Source organism: Colias croceus, chromosome 26 (genome assembly GCF_905220415.1).
Source record: "Colias croceus chromosome 26, ilColCroc2.1".
Taxonomy (NCBI): domain Eukaryota; kingdom Metazoa; phylum Arthropoda; class Insecta; order Lepidoptera; family Pieridae; genus Colias; species Colias croceus.
This window is the reverse complement of record NC_059562.1, coordinates 7,106,010-7,130,166: the sequence shown is the minus strand read 5'-3', so window position 1 is coordinate 7,130,166 and position 24,157 is coordinate 7,106,010. Positions and strand designations below refer to the sequence as shown.

Genomic DNA, 24,157 nt, shown 5'->3' with positions numbered 1-24,157 from the left:
AAACACAGAGAAATCTTATTAATATTAAATATAATGACGAAGGATTGGACGAAAATTTAAATTGGAAACTTCAATGCGTGCAAATGTGCTCTAAAAAATAAGTTTGTTTTTGCTATAAGAAAATTAAGAAGAACTATTTCATACGAATCTGCTTTAACTACTTACCATGCTTATAGTCTCTGTCTTAAGATATAACATACTATTCTGGGGTTACTCAACAGGCGCCACAAAAGTATTTATTGGCCAAAAAAAATGTATAAGAATATTTTGTAATGCATTTCTATTGGATTGCTGCAGACCATTATTAAAAAATGTAGAACTTTTTCACTTACTAGTCTTTATTTATTAGAGGCTGCCCTTTTATATGAATGGCGTATCGCTAACAACCTATAACCACAGAAAATATATAGTAGGGGAGCCCAAGAGGGGATTTTGGGATTTACTCGAGGGCGTCAGATTAATATAAGGGACAATACCTTAGCTATTGATAAGTATCTCTAGCCAGTAGGAGCAATTAATATTGGTGGGTGCGCTCAGGGCCCACAAGAAAATTTGAAAAATCCATAATTTTCTAAGGTTTATCTAGAATCGTCAGATTAGCGAAATGGGGACTGCTTATATTCTAATTAACCCCCCATACCTAAATCTGACGCGCTTGAATAATATTACTTTAATTTTTCAACCTTTCTTTTTAGCCACAAAATCAAATTAAATTAAATTAAAAATTAAATAACTTCGGAGTGAAACCCCCTGCTACAACTCCAAGTCTCACCTGGTGTAAAAGAACTCCATGGCCAGCTCGTGGTAGTGCCTTGTGTCTGCGGGCAGCACGGACTTGGCGGCGACCGGGCTGTGCCCCGCCCACGCGCCGCGCACCGCGTACACCACGCCGTACTGCCCGCGACCTGCCCACACCACAGTTATTGTAAGAAATAACACGGGGCGCACAACATAACTTCCTACTTTACGCACAGTTGGTAACAAATCACAGCAAGTCAACGACTATTAATAAAGTTTTTTTTTTAACACGCTGCTCAGGCATTTCACCGCCTTCTCATGTTAAGCGAAGATGCGGTCTTTCAGGTTAGCATACCTGATCAGTAAGGTAAAGCCTCACTTTGGCCTTGAAAGTGAGGGTAGTTGGGTCAAACGTCGTATAAACTCCGTTTAAAATCCGTTAAAAACTATAATTTCTAAACCGCCCGCCCGCCCGCGTAGTCAAAGGAAAACCCACATAGTTATGAAGTACACGAACAGATGATACACATTATTAAGACACAACAAATAAAAAATAAAATTGAAATGCCATTTTCCGGCTTAATGGATCAAGGTATACGCTTTTACAGTAGATTTCCTTCCAGAATTAAACAGTTAAATATTCTTTGACATCATTATTATGATTGTATACATATTATGTAAAATAAAAATGTAAAAAAAATCCTTCCCGTTCTTATCTCAATATTGAAAATATTGTAATGTACGTACCAATCTCACGGCCCAAATCTGGAGTTCCGTACATGAGCAGGTCGCACATCGACGTACTTTCTAAACATAGACGAGCGAACGATGGTGCGTATCTGTAAGAAAATACCATCAAATTATCATTCATTCATTCATTCATTGAGTAGTTTTTATAGCATTACTCATAACATAAACAATAAAATAATATTTATTTTTTTATTTTTTATTCTTCTTATTCAAAATTTGAAGATAACAGTCAATAGATGAAAAAAAAAACATGCATTTCCTAACTACTAAAGTCTACTAGGTAAGTTTTTAGTAAGTTTATATGAACAGCATATTTTGGAAACTACCGTCAAGGACTTAAATATTATCGTCCGTGGCTTGATCATTCATTATTTGAACAATAATTTTTATACATTTTAATTCGTAACTTACTTCTTTCTTATCGCCAACTTAACGTCTTCCGTGTGATGCAATCGATTCGACAAAGCGCTTTCGAGCGACGCGAGCGCTGACTGATAGCGCTCGTGAGCTACGCTTAGACGCTCTAGGATCTGGAATTTAAATTTATACTTGTTTTTTAATATAATAAAATTGTATTTTCTAGGGTTTGATTTTACGCGAGTATTATACATTTAGAAATTAAAGACTTTTTAACGGATTTTAAACGCGATTTATTCATTGTCTCCCCGTGACCACGCTCGCTGTAAAGTGTTCGAAACGTCGGGAAAATAATAGAATGAATAAATCGCGTTTAAAATCCGTTAAAAAGTCTTTAATTTCTAAATAATAAAATTGTCTGATTAGCCATATTTTAATTCAGTTATTTATAGACTACAGGCCCGTGTTGAAAAAATTATGGGTCATTTGACCCACCAGGTGACCTATTTAGAACGATATAGGAGCATAAAATAATAAGATTCAGCATTATGACGTCACTTGTGAGCTGTCCACCTGAGAGCAGATGAAAATTCGAAAGTTCAGGTAGAGATCTTCTCCCCTTGTTCCTACGTGTGCGTAGGTATGCGTGTTGGTGATTAAAGGTCGCGTAGCAACACAGTAACGTCATAGAGCAATGCGTTGTTTTTGGTATCTTTGTTGCCAAAGCAGTTCCACTTCTGCCACGCACCTGGTGGGAGAGCATGCGCGCGGTGCGGTGCGCGCTGAGCGAGGCGAGCGCGCCGAGCGCCGCCTGCCGCCGCCACGCCGCGCTCAGCGCGCAGCACGCGCCCATAGACCCACCGCCCGGCACGCGCAGCCTGTACCAAAGCATCTTTATTACTAACTAGCGGTCCGCCCAGGCTTCGCCCGTGGTACATATTCACGTTTTCTCCACATAAGAACCATCCTCGTACTTCAAGGAATATAATAAAAAAAGAATTAAAGAAATCGGTTCAGCTGTTCTAAAGTTATGCGCTTACCAACACATTTTGGGATTCATTTTTATATTATAGATATATTATATAACTAGCTTTCCACCCGCGGCATTGCCCGCGCAGTCAAAGAAAAACCCGCATAGTTCCCGTTCCTGTGAGATTTCCGGGATAAAACCTATCCTATGTCCTTTCCCGGGTATCAAAATATCTCTATACCAAATTTCATGCAAATTGGTTCAGTAGTTAAGGCGTGATTGAGTAACAGACAGACAGACAGAGTTACTTTCGCATTTATAATATTAGTATAGAGTATAGACTAGCTGCTCCGCGCGGTTTCACCCCCGTGGCTCCACTCCTGTTGCCCGTAGCGTGATGATATATAGACCATAACCTTCCTCGATAAATAGGCTATCTAACACCGAAAGAATTTTTTAAATCGGACCACTCGTTCTCGAGATTAGTGCGTTCAAACAAACAAACAAACTCTTCAGCTTTATAATATTAGTATAGATTAAATACTATACACTTTATTTCGTAACAATAAATGTTCAAAGTCTATTGTAAAAGTCTGCCTAATAGGTACGAAGGCAGAGTTTTACTATGATATGAAAAAAAAATATAATTTTGAATTTATAATAGCACATTCCATAATAAAAACACAAAGTCATTCATTATATCTGTAAATCTATTTTGCAATATGCTCAAAAACTACTTGCACGAAATATAATTTTATTTTCAGCAATAAACAGGACAGTTCTTTGGCATATTATGATAATATATATTTTGTAGTTAGATGTACGTAACATGTAATGTAAAATTATATTGTATATGGACATGACTTTAAAAGAGCAACTATGGAGTTTCTTGCCGGTTCTTCTCCATAGATACTGCTTTTCGAATCGGTGGTAAATTTAAATAATGTAATGACGATTCAAAAGTGCTTCTGGAAGAAGTCTAATTGAATAAATAAATGTTTGTGTTTGGATACCTGTGCAGCAGCCTCTGCAGCGAGTCGAGCAGGCCGCGCAGCAGCGAGTAGGACGCGGCGGGCTGCAGGTCCACCGCCCGCGCCGCGCCCGCCAGCGCCCGCGCAGCCGCGCTCGCCGACTGCCCGCACGCCTCCGCGCACGTGCCCTCCAGCGACTGCAGGCACCTGCCCCACACCACACGGGACAGTCGACACGCGTGACAACACTCGTGACAGCACACGTGACAGTCGATGCACGTGACAACACTCGTGACACCACACGGGACAGTCGACACGCGCCACACCACGCGTGACGGCACACGTGACATTCGCCACACGCAACACGCGTGACACAACATGTGACATTCGATACACGCTACAAACACGTGACAGTCGACACACGCTACACAACACGTGACATTCGACACACGCGACAACACTCGTGACAGCACACGGGACAGTCGACACGCGTGACAACACACGTGGCACTACACGGGACATTCGACACACGTGACATTCGACACACGCTACACAACACGTGACATTCGACACGCGTGACAACACTCGTGACAGCACACGTGACAGTCGACACACGCTACACAACACGGGACATTCGACACACGCTACAAACACGTGACATTCGACACACGCTACAAACACGTGACATTCGACACGCGTGACAACACTCGTGACAGCACACGTGACAGTCGACACGCGTGACAGCACACGTGACAGTCGACGCACGTGACAACACACGTGACACTACACGTGACATTCAACACACGTGACACAACACGCATTCACAACACGCGTCCACTTCCATTTTTTCTAAATATAGACTCGGTGTTTTTTCTTCCTTTTTTAATAAAGTTTGTATTCAAGTGAATTAAAAATAAACACTTTAAATTGTAAATATACAATAAATATAGAATTAATTATTATTACCTTTCTAATGTACCGAAATATGCATCCTTCAGACAATCGACGAAATTGACTAGCTTCAAACTTATCTTGTGGCTAAGTTTTGAGAGAACTGAAACAAAAACTTTAAGGTTTAAAAAATATTATTGAACAAAATAGACATGCCAATTCTATTGTGTATTTCGTTACAGAATAAGTGTCATAATAAACAAAAAAAAAATGTGAAAATTTTGTAAATTGAACTCTGCCTAATATACATGTAGGTAGAGTTTAACATCAGACAATAAACCTTGAGAGTGATTTTGAGTCTTGTTTTTTTGTACCTCAATTATCCCTATCCCTACTAATATAATAAATGCGAAAACAACTGTTTTCTATCTATACATCCTTCACACATAAACTACTGAACCGATTTCGATATACTTCACAAAGATATTTGGATCTGGGAAAGGACATGGAACTATGCGGGTTTTTCTTTACTATACGAATAAAGTCACAGGAGGAGAGCTAGGGCTAAATAAAAATAAATAGAATTTAACCTGTCCTCTGTACATCTAGCGATGCGTGTTTAGTAGACAGAGGAGCGGAACAACCGGACAAACTCCACGTGTTTGAAGATTGGCAGCGAGTGCCGAACGAATCGCCTACTATGCTCTGAAATGTATGGAAAATTTATTTAAATAAGGGCCAATTTTTCAATCCTTGATTTAATTTTATCCGTTCAATAAAGTATTACTATACACGAACATTTTAAAATGTCACCTCTAAACTGTCATATACGGACAATTAGAATACATTTTTGAAACGTATTAAACGTTATTCGATGAATAAGTTTTAAAATTTTAACCAAGGATTGAAAAATCAGCCCTATGTAACAATAATTTTTATTATTTTTACGTATTTTGTATATTTCTCAATAAAGGGTTGGGCGGATTTTAGCTTACAAAGTGGCGTTGAATCATAAGAATTGTGGTAGTGACAATTACAAGCTACATAAATTAAAAAAGCGGTCGGGTTTATGTTATTATAATAACAACACTTATTTTTCATCAGGAACTAGCGGACCACCCCGGCTTCGCCTGTATTTACGTTTTCTCTCCATAAGACCCATCCTCGTACTTCAAGGAATATTATAAAAAAAATAACGAAATCGGTTCAGCTGCTCTCGAGATTTGAGCTTAGCAACAAATTTAGCGTTTATTTTTTAATCTATACTAATATTATAAAGATGAAAGGTTTGTATGTATGTATGTATGGTTTTCACGCATAAACTACTGAAACGATTATAATGAAATTTAGCACACATATAGACGGTAACTTGGATTAACACATAGGATAGGTTTTATCCCGGAAATCCCACGGGAACGGGAACTATGCGGGTTTCCTTTGAAAACGCGGGCGAAAAGCTAGTTATAGATAAACACACGTAATTTAATAATTTTTTTACCTGTAACCCATAACTCTGACTACCCGCAAAACTTTCATCGTGCGACGGCACGATATCGTAGTCGTCGACGTTAAAACTGTCGTACGACAGCGCCTCTTCCACGTCCGACAATTCTTCACTTTGCTGACTCGAGTCCGTTATATCGTAGTCCTTTTGACTTGATTTATGACCGGTTTCTTTGGGTTTAAAACGGTTAAGTTGTATTATGGGCGAGTCACGCGGGGAATAGAAAGTGGAGTTCGATATTAGGAATTGCTTGTCTTGGTGGCAGGGGAGATCTGAAAATAATAGATTTATTATTAACTAGCTGTTCCCCGCGGTTTCACCCGCATTGCTGCGCTCTTGTTGGTCTTAGCGTGATGATATATAGCCTATAGCCTTCCTCGATAAATGGGCAGTAGTTCTAGAGATTTGTTTGAACGCAAACAAACAATCAAATTCTTCAGCTTTATAATATTAGTATAGATAATAACTGCTTTTTACGTTTTTCTGAGTTTGTTTTGTATTTGGACGATTCAAATGCGCTACTAAATTAAGTCTAGTTGAATAAACATAATTATGCTTCAATTTGACCTTTAACATCACAACAATCGAGAAGACTATAGTAACAATGATTTTCTAATACTTCGAAATTATAAACAGTTTTCTATCTATACTATACTATAATATTATAAAGCTGAAGAGTTTGTTTGTTTGCTTGAACGCGCTAATCTTAGGAACTACTGGTCCGATTTGAAAAATTATTTCGGTGTAAGATAGCCCATTTATCGAAGAATGCTATAGGCTATATATCATCACGCTAAGACCAACAGGAGCAGAGCCACGCGGGTGAAACCGCGAAGCGCAGCTAGTTTCTAATATTTTGAATGGTAAAGATTTGATATTTTGAGTTATTGAGCCCACTTTAAAGAGAAAACAACAAACCATCCACACTCCAGTCCATGTTCTGAATGTCTGTTTTCATTTCATCCAACACTTCTTGGAGTAACTGTATCAATTCCTGTTTCTTCTCTCCCTCTGTGAATTTCTCGGTTATCGTCTGGAAATCAATTTTAAATACTTAGTTTTAAACTCAAACTCAAACATTTATTTATTCTATTAGACTTCTTTTAGAAGCACTTTCAAATCGTCTTTACATATTTTTACTACCGATTCGGAAAGCAGTAGCTATGGAGAAAAACCGGCAAGAAATACCAAAGCTTAAAAATCTCCTTAAAAGTTATTATTGTCATTTTACTCTTTAGGTAAAGTGATTTTGATATCAGTTTAAAGTTTTTTTTTATCTGCGATAGTTAAGTAATAATCGCCTGTGCACACTTAACGATTACACCCTGTATACACCTGTTTTTGCGTAAGTTCAAGCCAATTAAACAGTGTTAGCAATGAACATTAAATATATGAAAGTAATTTTCATAATTATCTAGTGCAATAAATAAATTACCTCATACAAGTGTTGCTCCTGTCTTGCAACGTATTGTATCTTTTTGGGGATCACTTGTAATTCCCTCGCAAGATCGAACGACGCGAGAATCAAACGCTGTAGCAGTTTTACGTGGATCTGTAGAGAAAAAATATTTTAAGATTTAGATTTTCACGAATATAAACTTTATTCCGCTATTAATAAAGATCAAAGTATGTTTTCGTATTGTAAAATATTAGCCTGTATTCGAAAACATACTCTTGAACAATATCAATAATGCTCAATATCTAGCGAACACATTGCTAAAATTATTACTCTAACCACACATTCGCAAAAAATCTCTACTACTTTAAGAATAAAGCTCAAAATTCCACATCGTACATCACGGAGCACTTCATCAACAGAAAGTTCTGCGCACACTTCATAGCGAACTAAAATTATTCCTTTAACCACATTCAAAAATAGACTCTACCATTATACAAAATAAAGCGCAAATTATCTCACCTCCTTCATTTATACTACGCAATAATCAAAAACAAACTCTATTACTATAGTAATAAAACACAAACTTCGTTACCTCGCTCAACACAGAGCACTGCGTCAACAGAGAGCTCTGCGCACACTCCGTAGCGAACTTCAGCACATTGCTCAATAACACAGTACGACTCTTGACAGTTCGATTGGCGGGCTCTTTCTTTCGTTTCTCAGTCTCTGTGTTCGATTTGTCTATGTTTTTCAATATGTCGCTATCGTCTAGTATCAGCCAAGTTGATCTTACGTGATGTTTCGGCGGCGGGTTCGCTGGAAATTCATTATAAATGACAATAAAAATGTAATTTCAAGATAGTAATATGTGAAACAAGATGAGATATTTATCTTGAAAAAAAAAACGACGTGTGTCACTCGGGGACTGCCGCGGTAAATGCATATTGCACGCTATGCCTTCAAGCCACACCTCCGCCCGTCGGAGTGGGGAGCGTGAGGGTTTTTCGTTACGGAATTTCTCGATCCGGTCCCCGCACTCAAGGCCCGCGATAGAAGCTATGCAATAGCTTAAAATTTAATTTCAAGTTAGTACGTGAAATAAAATGTTGGATATTTATCTTGAAAATAATATGTATTCTTTTTTTACAAACTGATAGCGAGTAGTAATTTTGAACGATACTAGGTATGATTTAAGTTAGCAAAAGTGTTTTTGTTTGTTCGTAACTGGGCGATTATTAAGATGTATTTTTGTCTCTGAAGGCAGTTTAGACTAGAGAAAAGAGAGTGATATAGGCTAAAAATACTGTACTATTTTTGATAAAACTCCACTCACATATAAACTCCCACTGATCGAGCAGCTCGTTCATGAACGCGATCTTCTCTTCCTGCGCACGCACATCCGTTTGAGCCGATGTTTCTTGCGTGTGCCTGAAATATATAAAACATTACATATTTTATCAACTTTCAATTTTCCAAAAAACATAAAAACAAGTTTTGTACCTATTTTAAGTTTTACTGACTCATTTTTGAGAAGTTTTAACAAGGAATAGGGCATTTTTTAACAATATTATCGGCGATAAATGTTAAAAATATGTTAAGACGATTCAAATATGCTTCTAGAAGAAGTCTAATTGAATAAATAAATGTTCGATTTCATTCTTTATATATTACTAGCTGCGCTCCGCGGTTTCACCCGCGTGGCTTTGCTCCTGTTGGTCTTAGCGTGATGATATATAGCCTATAGCCTTCCTCGATAAATGGGCTATCTAACACCGAAGAATTTTTCAAATCGGATCAGTAGTTCCTGAGATTAGCGCGATCAAACAAACAAACTTTTCAGCTTTATAATCTTCTTATATATAAAAATGAATCGCAAAATGTGTTGGTAAGCGCATAACTCGAGAACGGCTGAACCGATTTCGATAATTCTTTTTTTATTATATTCCTTGAAGTACGAGGATGGATCTTATGTAGAGAAAACGTAAATATGTACCACGGGCGAAGCCGGGGCGGACCGCTAGTATTAGTATAGATGTCACCAGAAGATAGACATACATAATATTTCTTCTTATCTCTTACCTGATACCACCTCTCAACAGATCTCTATCCGACTCCGGCAGCTCACTCCCGTCTCTAGCGGACTCCGTGCACTCGCTAACTTCTCCTAACTCTTCTCGATAAGAGAGAGATGAGTCAAAGAAGAGAACGAACAAGAGTTGCGCGTTTGGATCGATCTCCTTTATTTGGTGGAAGTCTAGGAGATTCTGGATGTGCGATATGGGAAAAGAGTTAATTATCAGATATAGGAGACAGAAGTAAAGAATATTTTTAGAATTGGGTTAAAATAATTAAAAATACTACTACGACTAATGTAGAGATCTTAGTGGCGGTATAAACACGCAATATTCCAATTATATCAAGATAAGATCGTGGTCAAATGTTTCCCTAATCGTCATAAAAAAAATCAATTATGTCACTATATTTTTTAATCGAAACTGGTGTCACTACATAGTATAAAACAAAGTCGCTTTCTCTGTCCCTATGTCCCTTTGTATGCTTAAATCTTTAAAACTACGCAACGGATTTTGATGCGGTTTTTTTTTAATAGATAGAGTGATTCAAGAGGAAGGTTAAAATAATATTTATTTTTTGCTTAAAACATGGTACAGAGAGATGTCAAAATATTTCGATTGTTCATCATGTTTTGCTTAGTCTAAAGCATGCAAATACTGTCTCAATTTAAATTAAATACAATATTGAAATTAATCACTTCGCAATTAAAAAATAAAATAAAACTTTGCAATTAATTGACAAATATCATTCCACAATAATTACATTTAAAGGCTATACATACAATTATAATAATTAACATTTATGGTTAAAAAATTATTTTAAGCTATAAAAACAATTTAAGATCAACCATTTTTTTTAGTTTATTTTTATATACATTAAATGTTTGGTTTCGTATACATTTAGGAATACGGTTAAATATTTTTATGAGCATGATAGGCCCACTTTTAGAGTAAAGCGCAGTTTTACAACGTGGCACACTAAGTTTATCAGGGTCTCTGGAGGGAATAATGCTCACGTTAGCCGCCCTTGTGAAATATTGGGGGTGTTTTTTTATGAAGATACAGCTCTCCAGTATGTACATGGAAGTCAGAGTCAGAACGTTTAATTTTCGAAATATTTTTTTTTTTGGTTTTGGTTTTAGTATAATATAATTTATTAGGTTTAAGACAAAGCGGGCGAAGCCGCGGGCGGTAAGCTAGTAGACTATAAACACTCACAATACCGATACCGATAAAAATGAGATAATATTATTAAAAAATTGTATCTGTAATTGAAAAGTAACATGATATAAAATTTGCATTTAAATTACACAATTATTTGTTATCGTGCGAAAACCAACATTTCAATTTGCTTCTACAAAATTTGTGGCACATTTACCTGAATACAATATTAAAATAATTATATATAATTATATAAAAATACCAAAATAAAATGGGACCATACGGAAAGCACCAACTTTAAAAAAAAAATCATCAATATCTGTACACTCAATCGAAAGATCTGCGATAACAAACACATACCTCAGCATTAAAAACAGACGACTCTGCGTTCCATACACTTTCGGTATTTTCCACTTTTTTCTCTTTATCATTTTCAGTCTTTTCAACATTATATAAACTGAAAGTGGTCCAGAAATCTTCATCGCTTCGAGACACCGCCATTTTATTAACTGTCTCATTAAATATTATATTATTGCCATATCTATCCAAAGCATATAAGTATATGGGGGCATAATTTCTAAGTATTGCTTCTCTTTTCTGGTAGAAATCGGAATAATTTTCTCTAAGAGTCTGATAGTTGAGTAGACCGGGGTCTGAATCGATGTCTGGTGGTATGATGATGCGAAGACCGTCTTTTAGGAAGGAATTATTGAGTTCCACTTCTAATACTGTTGTTAGGTCGTTGCTGTCTTTACGGAGGAGATCCTAGAAGAACAAATATGGTAAAAATAAGTATGAAGGACTTTGTAAAATGGTGATTACAATTTCCAGTATCAAATATTATAATTTAATTACCAGTATTTATCTACTGGTCAAGTTATTGAATGTGTTATTTAGTCATTTCTAATTTGAAATTTTTAATCCAGGATAATAATTCTAATCGTGTATAAGATAAACATTTGAGTCAAAATATATTTAGTAGTTTTTCATAGTAATAGAGGATTTAGTTGACAGTGAAATTGAAGGAAAATGATTTTTATTGTATTCTAATTATAAAATTTCATTTTATTACAAATTAAAAGAATCTGTCTGTATGAAACCATAATATTATAACCAACGGCAACAATCATTGAGATAATAAATGTATTAATTTATTTATTTTAATTTGGCACATCAACAAAAAATACATTTGACATTAATAAAATGAACATTATTAATTAATTAATATTATGTACTTATCATTCAATAAAAGGTATACACAGAATTTACAATAGTCCTCGAAACTATACATATAGCTTGTTGTCATAATAAAATTGATATTTCTAGTAAAAGCAAAAGAAAAACACCTTTAATTAGACAGTAGATTTCTTTTTTGTTCACTTTAATGATAATATACAAATACCTGAAGAGGCAAGGTATCCCATGGCTCCCGATTACACTCCAGGTCTTCCACCAGCTCGAATTCCGAAGTACCGAGGGTTAGATGCACTTGCGTACTGGAACCGTATTGAATACGTAACTGCAAATAGTAAAAAAAATTAACATGATTCGAATGTCACGTGATTCGAATGTCACGTGTGTCGAATATCACGTGAATCAAATGTCACGTGTGTCAAATGTCCCGTTTGTCGAATGTCACGTGTGTCGAATGTCACGTGTCGAATTTCACGTGTGTCGAATTTCACGTGTGTCGAATGTCACGTGTGTCTAATTTCACGTGTGTCGAATGTCACGTGATTCGAATGTCACGTGATTCAAATGTCACGCGTATCGAATGTTACGTGTGTCGAATTTCACGTGTCGATTGTCACGTGATTCGAATGTCACGTGATTCAAATGTCACGTGTCGAATGTCACGTGTGCCGATTGTCACGTGATTCGCATTTCAATTGTCGAATGTCACGTGTCGAATATCACGTGTGCCGATTGTCACGTGATTCAAATGTCACGTGTCGAATGTCACGTGTCAAATGTCACATGTGTCGAATTTCACGTGTCGAATGTCACGTGATTCAAATGTCACGTGTCGAATGTCACGTGTCAAATTTCACATGTGTCGAAGGGCATTGAAACTTTCTGGCATATCAAACCCGCCGCCATTTTGATTTTTTTTCGAAATCGCGGCGCACGATTTAAGTGGTATATATGGATAGAGGATACATAGACAAACAAAAAATGTCTAATAACATAGTACCCTACAGCGTCACATTACCGAGATATTTGGAGGTAAATAACAGTTTATTGGAAGAAAGTAGGTAGATTCATTACATAAAAACATAAATACATTACATAAAAATGTAAGTAATGTAATGAATACCTACTTTCTTCCTGTAATAATAATAATCTACCTTGGAGTGATTATTTTTAGATAATATTATGCATATAGACACGTAATAAGTCTATTTTAGTGTTTGTCGTACTCATAAGTGAATATTTTCCTCCAAATATCTCGGTAATGTGACGCTTTAGGGTACTATGTTATGAGACATTTTTTGTTCGTCTATGTGTCCTCTATCCATACATACCACTTTAATCGTGCGCCGCGATTTTGAAAAAAAAATCAAAATGGCGGCGGGTCGATATGCCAGCGTCCATACAAAAAGTTTCAAACCCCTTTCACGTGTCGAATGTCACGTGATTCGAACTTCACGTGTCGAATAACACGTGATTACATTGTCACGTGATTCGAATATCACGTTTCAAATGTCACGTGTCGAATGTCACGTGATTCAAATGTAACGTATGTTCAATGTCACGTGATTCAAATGTCAAGTGTCGAATGTCACGTGTCAAATGTCACATGTGTCGAATATCACGTGTCGAGTGTCACGTGATTCAAATGTTACGTATGTTGAATGTAACGTGATTCGAATGTCACGTGTTTCAAATGTCACGTGATTCAAATGTTACATATGTTGAATGTCACGTGATTCGAATGTCATGTGATTCAAATGTCACGTGTCGAATGTCACGTGTGTCGAATGTCACGTGTGTCAAATTTCACGTGTGTCGAATTTCACGTGTGTCGAATTTCACTTGTCGAATGTCACGTGATTCGAATGCCACGTGATTCGAATGTCACGTGTGTCGATTGTCACGTGATTCGAACTTCTCGTGTCGAATAACACGTGATTACATTGTCACGTGATTCGAATGTCACGTGTCAAATGTCACGTATGTTGAATGTCACGTATGTTGAATGTCACGTGATTCGAATGTCACGTGTCGATTGTCACGTGATTCGAACTTCACGTGTCGAATAACACGTGATTACATTGTCACGTGATTCGAATGTCACGTGTGTCAAATTTCACGTGTCGAATAACACTGATTACATTGTCACGTGATTCGAATGTCACGTGATTCGAATGTCACGTGTCAAATGTCACGTGTAGAATGTCACGTGATTCGAATGTCACGTAATTCAAATTTCAGGTGTCGAATGTTACGTGTCAAATGTCACGTGATTCGAATGTCACGTGTCGATTGTCACGTGATTCGAACTTCACGTGTCGAATAACACGTGATTACATTGTCACGTGATTCGAATGTCACGTGTCAAATGTCACGTGTCGAATGTCACGTGATTACATTTTCACGTGATTCGAATGTCACGTGTCAAATGTCACGTGTCGAATGTCACGTGATTCAAATGTTACGTATGTTGAATGTCACGTGATTCGAATGTCACGTGATTCAAATTTCACGTGTCGAATGTTACGTGTCAAATGTCACGTGATTCGAATGTCACGTGTCGATTGTCACGTGATTCGAACTTCACGCGTCGAATAACACGTGATTACATTGTCACGTGATTGGAATGTCACGTGATTCGAATGTCACGTGTTTCAAATGTCACGTGATTCGAATGTCGCGTGATTCGAATGTCACGTGTTTCAAATGTCACGTGATTCAAATGTCACGTGTCGAATGTCACGTGTGTCGATTGTCACGTTATTCGAATATCACGTGTCGATTGTCACGTGATTCGAACTTCACGTGTCGAATAAGACGTGATTACATTGTCACGTGATTCGAATGTCACGTGTCAAATGTCACGTGTCGAATGTCACGTGATTCAAATGTCACGTGTCGAATGTCACGTGTGTCGATTGTCACGTTATTCGAATATCACGTGTTTTGAATGTCAAGTGATTCGAATGTCACGTGTGTCGAATGTCACGTGATTCAAATTTCACGTGTCGAATGTTACGTGTGTCGAATTTCACGTGTGTCAAATGTCACGTGTGTCGATTGTCACGTTATTCGAATATCACGTGCGTTGAATGTCACGTGATTCGAATGTCACGTGATTCGATTGTTACGTGTGTTGAATATCACGTGTTGAATGTCACGTGATTCGAATGTCACGTGATTCAAATGTCACGTGTTTCAAATGTCACGTGATTCGAATGTCACGTGTGTCAAATATCACGTGATTCAAATGTCACGTGATTCGAATGTCACGTGTCGAATGTCACGTGTGTCGAATTTCACGTGTGTCGAATGTCACGTGTGTCGATTGTCACGTGATTCGAATTTCACGTGTCCAATGTCACGTGTCAAATGTCACGTGTGTCGAATGTCACGAGTGTCGAATGCCACGTGTGTCGAATGTCACGTGTGTCGTGTGTCACCACGTGTGTCGAATGTCAAGACGAGTCGAGAACCTCCTCCTTTTCATTTGAAGTCGGTTAAATAATATTCCAGAACCTTCATAATTCTTTGTTTAAATAAAAAATTGCCTCCAAACTAAAACCTACATACCCATCGACACCCTCTAGGCAAGTTTTCCGGGAGCAGTCTCCTCCCCAGGACGCAGTGCAGCAGGCGAGCCCTGGCCCGTTGGCTAGTTCCCAGGATCACTAGAGCGGTTGGCCGGGAGGATTGTACTCCGAGCTTTTCCACTGTTTCGGATACCTCCGCATCTATATTAAAACGTTTTATTTATAACAGTATGTATAAAATCAACTAGACTTCGTTTCGAAGTGCTTTCAAATCGTCAAAATAGCATTTCGGTTCAGAAAGCCGTTTCTACAGAGAAAAGCTGGCAAGAAACCCTTTTAAATTAATAAAATTATAGGTAAGAGTGGAATTCCATCTATTAAAGTCGAACACTATGGTAAGAATATAGTGTGCTCAAGAATCAATTTTACGCTGTAGCTGTCGTCAATTTTTAATAAAATATGTTACTATATAATGTATATTAGCGCTGTATATACCAGTTGAAGAAACGGGATATCCCGAAGCCAAACTAAACCTATTTGTAAAGCTCATGCATGCATTTAAACGTCGAGCAAATATTTTTTTTAGCTGAGCAGATATTAACGTTCAGAAATTACCTCCATGAAAAAATTAAACATACAATAATTTACATAGTAATATTATAAAGCTGAAGAGTTTGTTTGTTTGAACATGCTAATCTCGGGAATTACTGGACCGATTTGAAAAACTATTTCGGTGTTCGATATTTATCGAGGAAGGCTATTATAGGCTATATAATATCATCACTCTAAAACCAACAGCATCGGAGCCTCGCGGGTGAAACCGCGGGGCGCAGTTAGTGACACAATAATGATACAATCTTAATATATATAAATCTCGTGTCACAATGTTTGTCCTCAATGGACTCCTAAACCACTTAACCGATTATAATAAAATTCGCACACCATGTGCAGTTCGATCCAACTTGAGAGATAGGATAGTTTAAATCTCAAATCGTTTTAGAGAAAGCGGGCGAAGCCGCGGGCGGTAAGCTAGTATTTACGTATAAAAAAGATTCAAACCGTGCTTTATTATTCCTTGAAGGACGTTATAAAATATCAAGTGTCCTTTACCCAACCTGAACTTATCAAAGAAAGCATAAGAGACCGGACAGCTAATGTATTTCAGAGGATATTATATGATCATTACTATCAGGTATCAGCCCGGATATTTCCCAGGGGACTGTCACGGATCTGATACCAGGTTCGCATTTTCTTTGCCAATTTAAGTTGTAATAGGATCCACATGAAAATTCATCCTTATTATTAAGCTTAGTGGTATATCCCAAAATATAGACTATACTAATTCTGATTCACAACAAGATAACATTAGTATTTCAATTAATATTCCTTCCCATTCATGATGTAGACTATAATTTATTCAAGTCATTGTGAACTGTTTCAAGTTATACTTCCCAGATGTATCAATTATAGGTTGTATCAAAAAGCTGTTCGTCAATTTCCTTAAAAATGTTAGTTGCTGAAGTTTAAACTCAATAATTAAGCATCTAATTTCACATTATTCCCACTTCCATTGTACTGACGTAAAGTGCGTAGGTATTAGTATCTATCTACCCTAGTTATAAGAGGAGTAGTAGCCTTTAAAACAAAAACAACAGTAACACAAGTCACAACTAACCGCAAGGCAGTATATCCTGCACATCTTGCAGCGCACGCGTGGTGTCGCGCAGCAGCACGCGCAGGGTGCGCACGCGCCCCGCGGACCGCCGCCAGCCGCCACCCGCCATCCGTGCCCATACGACTTTGTGCTGAAACCATTTACATACAATATACTCACAATCACTACCTATTAGAACAGCTTGTCGATTTGTCGATAATCTATACTAATATTATAAAGCTGAAGAGTTTATTTTTGTTTGTTTGAACGCGCTAATCTCAGGAATCTTAGGATGGTCCGATTTGAAAAATTCTCTCGGTGTTAGATAGCCCATTTATCGAGGAAGGCTATAGGCTATACGGCATACGCCTATTAGAACAGATTGTCGATAATCTATATGTACTAATATTATAAAAGCTGATGAGTTTATTTTTATGCTTATTTATCTTATCTCAGGAACCATTGGTGCAATTTCACTGTTAGATAGTTAGTCCATTTATTGAGGGAGCATTAAGCTAATATCATCGCACTAAAAGACCTATAAAGCGGAGCAATGCGAGTAAACCGCGGGGCACAGCTAGTTACACTATAAATGAGGCTTATATTATGTTGTTAACATTTTTCTTTAATCTATTGACTCTTACTGGCGTTCTACTGCATGTAGAACGATAAAACATACCTATTCATTGTTGACCCTGTATGGCCCATATACTTAGATAAAAGATATGCTTTAATCAAAAGGTGAGGGTAAAAAGTAATCTTTTGTAGAATACGGCACAGACACTTTTGTAATGTAAAATTTCAACCTTAGTGCAATTTTTCCCTAAAATAGGTAATCTTTGCCAACATTAATATTAAGATACAAATACAAATACATTTACAGAACATTTAAGTTCGTGTTTAGTTGTTATCGCGTAACAATCTAATTAAACTGAGAAATCATATAACAAGCATGTAACAGTAAATTTCATAAACTACCTAAGTGATAATAAAGGAGACGAGGAAACGGAAATGCTATTTCCTAATAAGTTTATAATCGACTTATCATCGTTATATAGTGGCATATCATTTTAGATTTATTTCCGGCAATAATGACTCACAAGAATTTGATATATGGCATACGAGACACTAGATAAATACATTAGAAAACTATCAGTATACCAAATCTTCCCACCATCATCATCAGCCCATGCAATGAGTCCCTACTGCAGGTACAGGGCCTCCTATGAGGGTTGTAGTGTATGTGAGTGAAAGAGAGGGAAGTATTATGTCATCTCTTGCGCACATGCAACGGTGACACCGCTCACACAGCTCAGTTGGCTGCAGGCGGTCGGAGTGAGAGGACGTGTGCGTCTAAGAGCCGATAATAGGGAAGGACATACACTACAAGGGTTAAGGCCATGATAATCAAATCTTCTATCATTACTAAATCGAAAATATACCGTATCCATCAATATATTCAACTTTTTCGTCCAAATCAATGGTTCTATTTTCAGTAATAGAATAGACCTTGGAAAAGAATAAAGGCTAATTATATTATGTATTGAGAAAACAAAACTTGATATATGAGAGGAATCGCGGGGAAAGGCTAGTGACAAGATTAAAAATAAGATGGTACAGTACAGAAGTCATAACTGACGTGCATCAATATCAATTGAACCCGTTTGTAAATAAACAGTTACCGATAAGTACAGTATTTGTCCACTCTAGCCACATCTGTGACGCATCGATATTATTAGCTTCATACGTAGCCAGAGAACAGGAAAATGTAAGGTATTCTCCTGGATATATTAATTCTGCTGAAGTTTTAATTGCACTAGATTCTAGAAGAACTAGGCTACTACTTAATTGATATAGGTAGGTCGATCTAGAGAAGGGCAGTTTTAACTTTTAACGCGCAAGCCATTTTTTTTTAGAGCTTCTTCCCGTACAAAAACATAAATAAATAATAAAGAACTATGGAATAATGAAACTATTGGCTGGTAGAAGAATTTTCAAAAACTTATTTGTTAAAAAAAATCTTTCCTGTTTAAAATTTACTAAGTAGGTACCTACTACCTTATTGTAGGTGTTAATAAAAGCATATTAGCATATTAATTGTTTTTACAAAAGATTCCTAACCTATTAACTGCGATTATCACTTTCTGTAGTATTTCCTCCATTATTCGACACTAGAGTGAATTTATCCCAATATCTATGAAAAATTATCAACAGCGCGCGTAAAAGAAAAGTTTAATACATTTCTTCCTTTTTAAAAATCTTTGGCTATTTAGATATATAAGATATTATTTTATTAAGCTTCTATTGCGGGCCGCTTTGAGCGAGGGGACCGAATCGAGAAATTCCGTAAAGACAAAACCTCACGCTCCCCACTCCGACGGGTGTGGCTTGAAGGCATAGCATGCAATTATAGCTTTACCGCGGCAGTCCCCGAGTGCCACACGTCGTTTTTTTTTATGAATGAATCTCGAAATCTCTCTCAAACACATTTGCATACTGAATCAGCTCTTGATAGCGTATGACGAAACTAAATTATTCATTGCGAAATCGTAGGCAAGGTCAATACAAAACTGATGTACAAAATACCATATAACCAGCTTCGAAAAAAAGGATATTTTCAAACATACAGATAAATTTCGATTTATTAAAAAATATGTGCATATATACTAGTGAACTCACGTAAGAAGTGAAACTTCTTTATGACCTTATTTTTCAAAAAATAATTTACTATATGCAACTTTACAGAAATACGTCGTATCACGCGTGGTTGGGATAAGAAAAAGATGGCGCGTAACGGAAAAATGTCACGCGTAACGAAAAAACGTTACACTTAATTTTTTTCCAACCCCGATCACTTCAAAAAAAAAAAGAAATAGCTCTCATTCTTCCTCTAAAATAATTTTATAACGAATAAAAATAGTTGCTACCTGCAAAAAAGGATCAATGATTAAATTAAATAAAAGTTATTCGTAAAACATTCAAATTGCAACATATTGGACAATTATAGAAGAGAATAGAACAATAATTTTCGGATTAAAACAATTTTTGAAGTGAAACTTCTTTATCGGGGTTGGACAAAAATTTAGTGTAACATTTTTGCGTTACGCTGTAGGCGTGACATTTTTGCGTTACGCCGTAGGCGTGACATTTTTGCGTTACGCGCCAACTTTTTCTTATCCCTGTTTCACTTCTTACGTGTGTACTCTAGTACACGCACACATTTTTTTTGTTGATTATTTTATAGAATACCTTACTATAGTAGATACTTAAATCTAAAATATAACTGCTTCATTTATAACTAGGACGAAGCTAAAATTTCACAAGAGAAGTCTTTTCATCTTAGTCTATGACGACAACATTCACACGGACGAAGTCAGAACCTAAACCTATCATATTTAATTTTACAAAAAAATACTTTCTGTGTGCAACAAAAAAAATGTTGTGTGGTTTTATGAAACCACGGTAAAAGTGAAACTTTTTTTCACACTATAGACATTTAACTAAAAATTATCGTATTTATATCGTGCGTCACGCGACATGCGCTACAGTCTACACAGATCAAAAAGTTTGAGACGCTGTAATAAAAGTTTCACTTTAAAAATAAAGGAAAAGTATTTAAAATGTAGGATTATACGATTATACCCTACGAGGAATTATTTTACATTTAAAAAATAATTATGCCTATTTAAATTTAATTAACATAATACTGTAACAAGGGCCGTTTTAATCCACAACCCTGAATGGCAACTAATGAGAAAGATACTACAATTACAAGAAATTAATTTTCAAGAAAACTCAACAGTTCTAGAAACTCGAGTGTAAAATGTATTGTAAAACTTATGAGAAATGATCGCTATTGCTAATGCGACGAATACACTACGTAGGTTTTAAACCCAAAGGTAGGTAGTTATTTGGTCTATATCTATAGGTATTATTCTATAGTAAATTCTGTCTCATAGTATAGCAAGCTTTGGCACTAAATTAATTACATGACAATATACATATATCTTCTTATATATAAAAATGCGCATAACTCGAGAACGGCTGAACCGATTTCGATAATTCTTTTTTTAATATATTCCTTGAAGTACGAGGATGGTTCTTATGTAGAGAAAACGTAAACATGTACCACGGGCGAAGCCGGGGCGGACCGCTAGTAATGATATAAAAGTGATATAGATTTCATAAATTGAATCATTCAAAACGTGCTTATCATTCTATTATTCACCACGGGAATTTTCCCCCTATTGCTTGATAAATTCATGGGATTACGTATGTGAAATATAAGATGCACATTGACCTATTTAATTATGTACTAGTTACACCCCATGGTTTTACTTGTGGAAGAAGTCACGGGCAAACGGTATGTTTTTTTTTTTTTTAATAATGTAGCCTACTTTTACCACCTTTATCATGTCTTTCAACTTTTTTCATTCCAATAGGTGCTGTGGTTTACCAACTTTATAATATAAAGCAAAAAGGTTACTTACATTTAATCGGATAAGTAGTTATAAGGTAACTCCTAATTAGTTAAATGTAATGAGATTACATTAATATGAGCAATTACTAAAGTATCACATACTACTGTAATCTATTACACTTTTTTGTGCTATAATATCGAGATACATTTTCCTAAACGCCATTCCAAATAAGCCATCGATCATATTTTTTGGAACTTTGTCAACTAACACGTTTAATACATACTTTCTGACTAGACTACTTCCAATAAAACTTGGTGAAAAATACTATAATTGAATTATGAAATAAATACTATAATAGACTTCCAACGACGTTGAGATCAAGGAGAGTGGCCTATAAACAAGGTTGCGGCTGATAACCCGCAGGACACTGTCCCTGTTGGTAGGGTTGCCACACCTCTGTTTAATTAGTTAGTTATTACAATGTAAGTACCTCGCTTGTGAATCATAAAAGTTTATTGGAACAATGATCATATTTTGATAAAAAACTATGCAATACAAATGAAAACATTCAATTATTATTCAATTCAATCTATATGTGAAAGTTCATTTCTTACACCAAAACGCATTTATGCGCGTTTGCAAATTTTGTGCTACTATAAGTATAAACTATAGCTTACTTATAATTAGACATCGGATTATATGCATTTGCATATTTGCATATGCAAATGCATAAAACTCTCTAATTACGGCGTTAGTGCATATTTTAGCCTTTTTCCCCAATCGTGCATATTTCGTGCATAAATCGTTAAGTAGCGGGAGTTTTGATTGGTCGACTAACCTTTATTAGCCAATCAGAACGCTCAGCGAGTAAACAAACCCTATTTTGGCATGGTAAAATGGCAAAAAATTACAAAACAAATTACAAATGGTACATTTTAAGTAAATTTTGAGCCATTCAAAATAGGGCTGGATTACCCTTTTGGGGCTAAAAAGGTAAAACACGGGTTGAATTCCAAAAAAGGGCTAGATTTAGACCGGAAAGGTCTAAGGTGGCAACACTGCGCTCGCGGGTGACAAACATCACAAATTTGCGCTCGAAAATTTGGTAAAAATGCTTAATTGTATATTGGCACAAAAACTATACTCAATTTCAAGAAAATTTCAATGTTTTTGTACAATCTTTGATTTAAACATATAAAAATAATAAAGATTTTTTTGATTTATATGTGCATATTTTAGGCATATCAGTCGTTTTTAGTGCATATTTCGGCCTTTTTTAGTGCATATTTGCATGCATATTTTGGCATTTTGTTAGTGCATATAATCCGATGTCTACTTATAATAGCCACAAAAAAAGAAGTTGTGTATAGATAAATCCCATAGACACGGAAATTTTACAATCGAGTAATTTTGGCACAATAGTAACGGATCATGTCAGTGTGTGATCTAACAGTTAGTTATAACTTATATATTATAATATATAAGTTTTTTTTTCAGTTCCCGTATGCATAACCATTTACCTACACATACGTAAACTATCCTTCAATTTATCAGCTAACTAGCTTAACGCCCGCGGCTTCGCCCGCTTTGTCTAAAACCTGATAAATTATATACTAAAACCTTCCTCTTAAATCACTCTATCTATTATAAAAAATCGCATCAAAATCCGTTGCGTAGTTTTAAAGATTTAAGCATACAAAGGGACATAGGGACAGAGAAAGCGACTTTGTTTTATACTATGTAGTGATGTGAAAGTAAATTAATTTACTACGGTGGCAACCCTACAGGCGACAGTTTTACAGCTCTGTTTACCGACGCACGAAGTGTGGTCAAGTAAATCGATTTCCTTTAATACGATAAGATTCAACCCTTACAGTGTACGACTATGAACTTATACGATCATAATGCATAATTATCATGCTTACCTCATTTACCTATTATTTGATAATTAATAATTACAGGCTCGTTAATTTCTAGAAATAGGAAATTCACGGAGTTAATCAGCCCTATTTAGTATGTACTTTTAATTCTTCAACTTTTTGGCACTGTGTTTGCTTTATCTATACTGATATTATAGAGTATATAGAGTTTGTTTGTTTGTTTGAACGCGCTAATCTCGGGAACTACTGGTCCGATTTGAAAAATTCTTTCGGTGTTTAGATAGCTTATTTACCGCGCGAAGCAGCTAGTCTAAAATAAATGTAACTATTTCTAACTATTACCTACCTGATGGCATGGTCTTAGTCTTTGATTTGAACATTGATAAGCAAACATGACCAAATGCATAAAACTGGAACCAAGTTGCAGAGTAAGTACCTACCTACATTAAATATAAAACCTACTTCTTACTTGAACATGATTAAAGGATAAGATATTTTACAGTTATTCTGTATGTTATATACTTAGCTGAAGGCGTATTCTTTAATTATTATTTTTAGAATCCTGAGTTTACATTAATAACCTAGCGTTTATTTACCAATAATATACCGAATGGATAGACATGTATAAGCCGCGCTCTTTCACTCTCACTCATAAAACAGAT

General features: G+C 36.2%; 1 protein-coding gene across 1 annotated transcript in view; it reads right to left on the bottom strand.

The window, feature by feature from the left end:
• Nucleotides 1-24,157, bottom strand: part of LOC123703392 (dual serine/threonine and tyrosine protein kinase-like) — a 35,409-nt gene that overhangs the window by 8,327 nt on the left and 2,925 nt on the right. The window contains exons 2-18 of the mRNA XM_045651320.1: nucleotides 17,216-17,345; nucleotides 15,581-15,741; nucleotides 12,216-12,332; nucleotides 11,174-11,578; nucleotides 9,660-9,844; nucleotides 8,914-9,008; nucleotides 8,173-8,396; nucleotides 7,617-7,733; nucleotides 7,100-7,214; nucleotides 6,176-6,453; nucleotides 5,268-5,382; nucleotides 4,753-4,840; nucleotides 3,829-3,993; nucleotides 2,594-2,723; nucleotides 1,900-2,018; nucleotides 1,486-1,577; nucleotides 773-905 (exon numbers count right to left, since the gene is read on the bottom strand). Of these exons, the coding sequence (XP_045507276.1) occupies nucleotides 773-905; nucleotides 1,486-1,577; nucleotides 1,900-2,018; nucleotides 2,594-2,723; nucleotides 3,829-3,993; nucleotides 4,753-4,840; nucleotides 5,268-5,382; nucleotides 6,176-6,453; nucleotides 7,100-7,214; nucleotides 7,617-7,733; nucleotides 8,173-8,396; nucleotides 8,914-9,008; nucleotides 9,660-9,844; nucleotides 11,174-11,578; nucleotides 12,216-12,332; nucleotides 15,581-15,741; nucleotides 17,216-17,324 (2,648 nt within the window). The 5' untranslated portion in view covers nucleotides 17,325-17,345. The remainder of the gene's footprint in view (nucleotides 1-772; nucleotides 906-1,485; nucleotides 1,578-1,899; nucleotides 2,019-2,593; nucleotides 2,724-3,828; nucleotides 3,994-4,752; nucleotides 4,841-5,267; nucleotides 5,383-6,175; nucleotides 6,454-7,099; nucleotides 7,215-7,616; nucleotides 7,734-8,172; nucleotides 8,397-8,913; nucleotides 9,009-9,659; nucleotides 9,845-11,173; nucleotides 11,579-12,215; nucleotides 12,333-15,580; nucleotides 15,742-17,215; nucleotides 17,346-24,157) is intronic.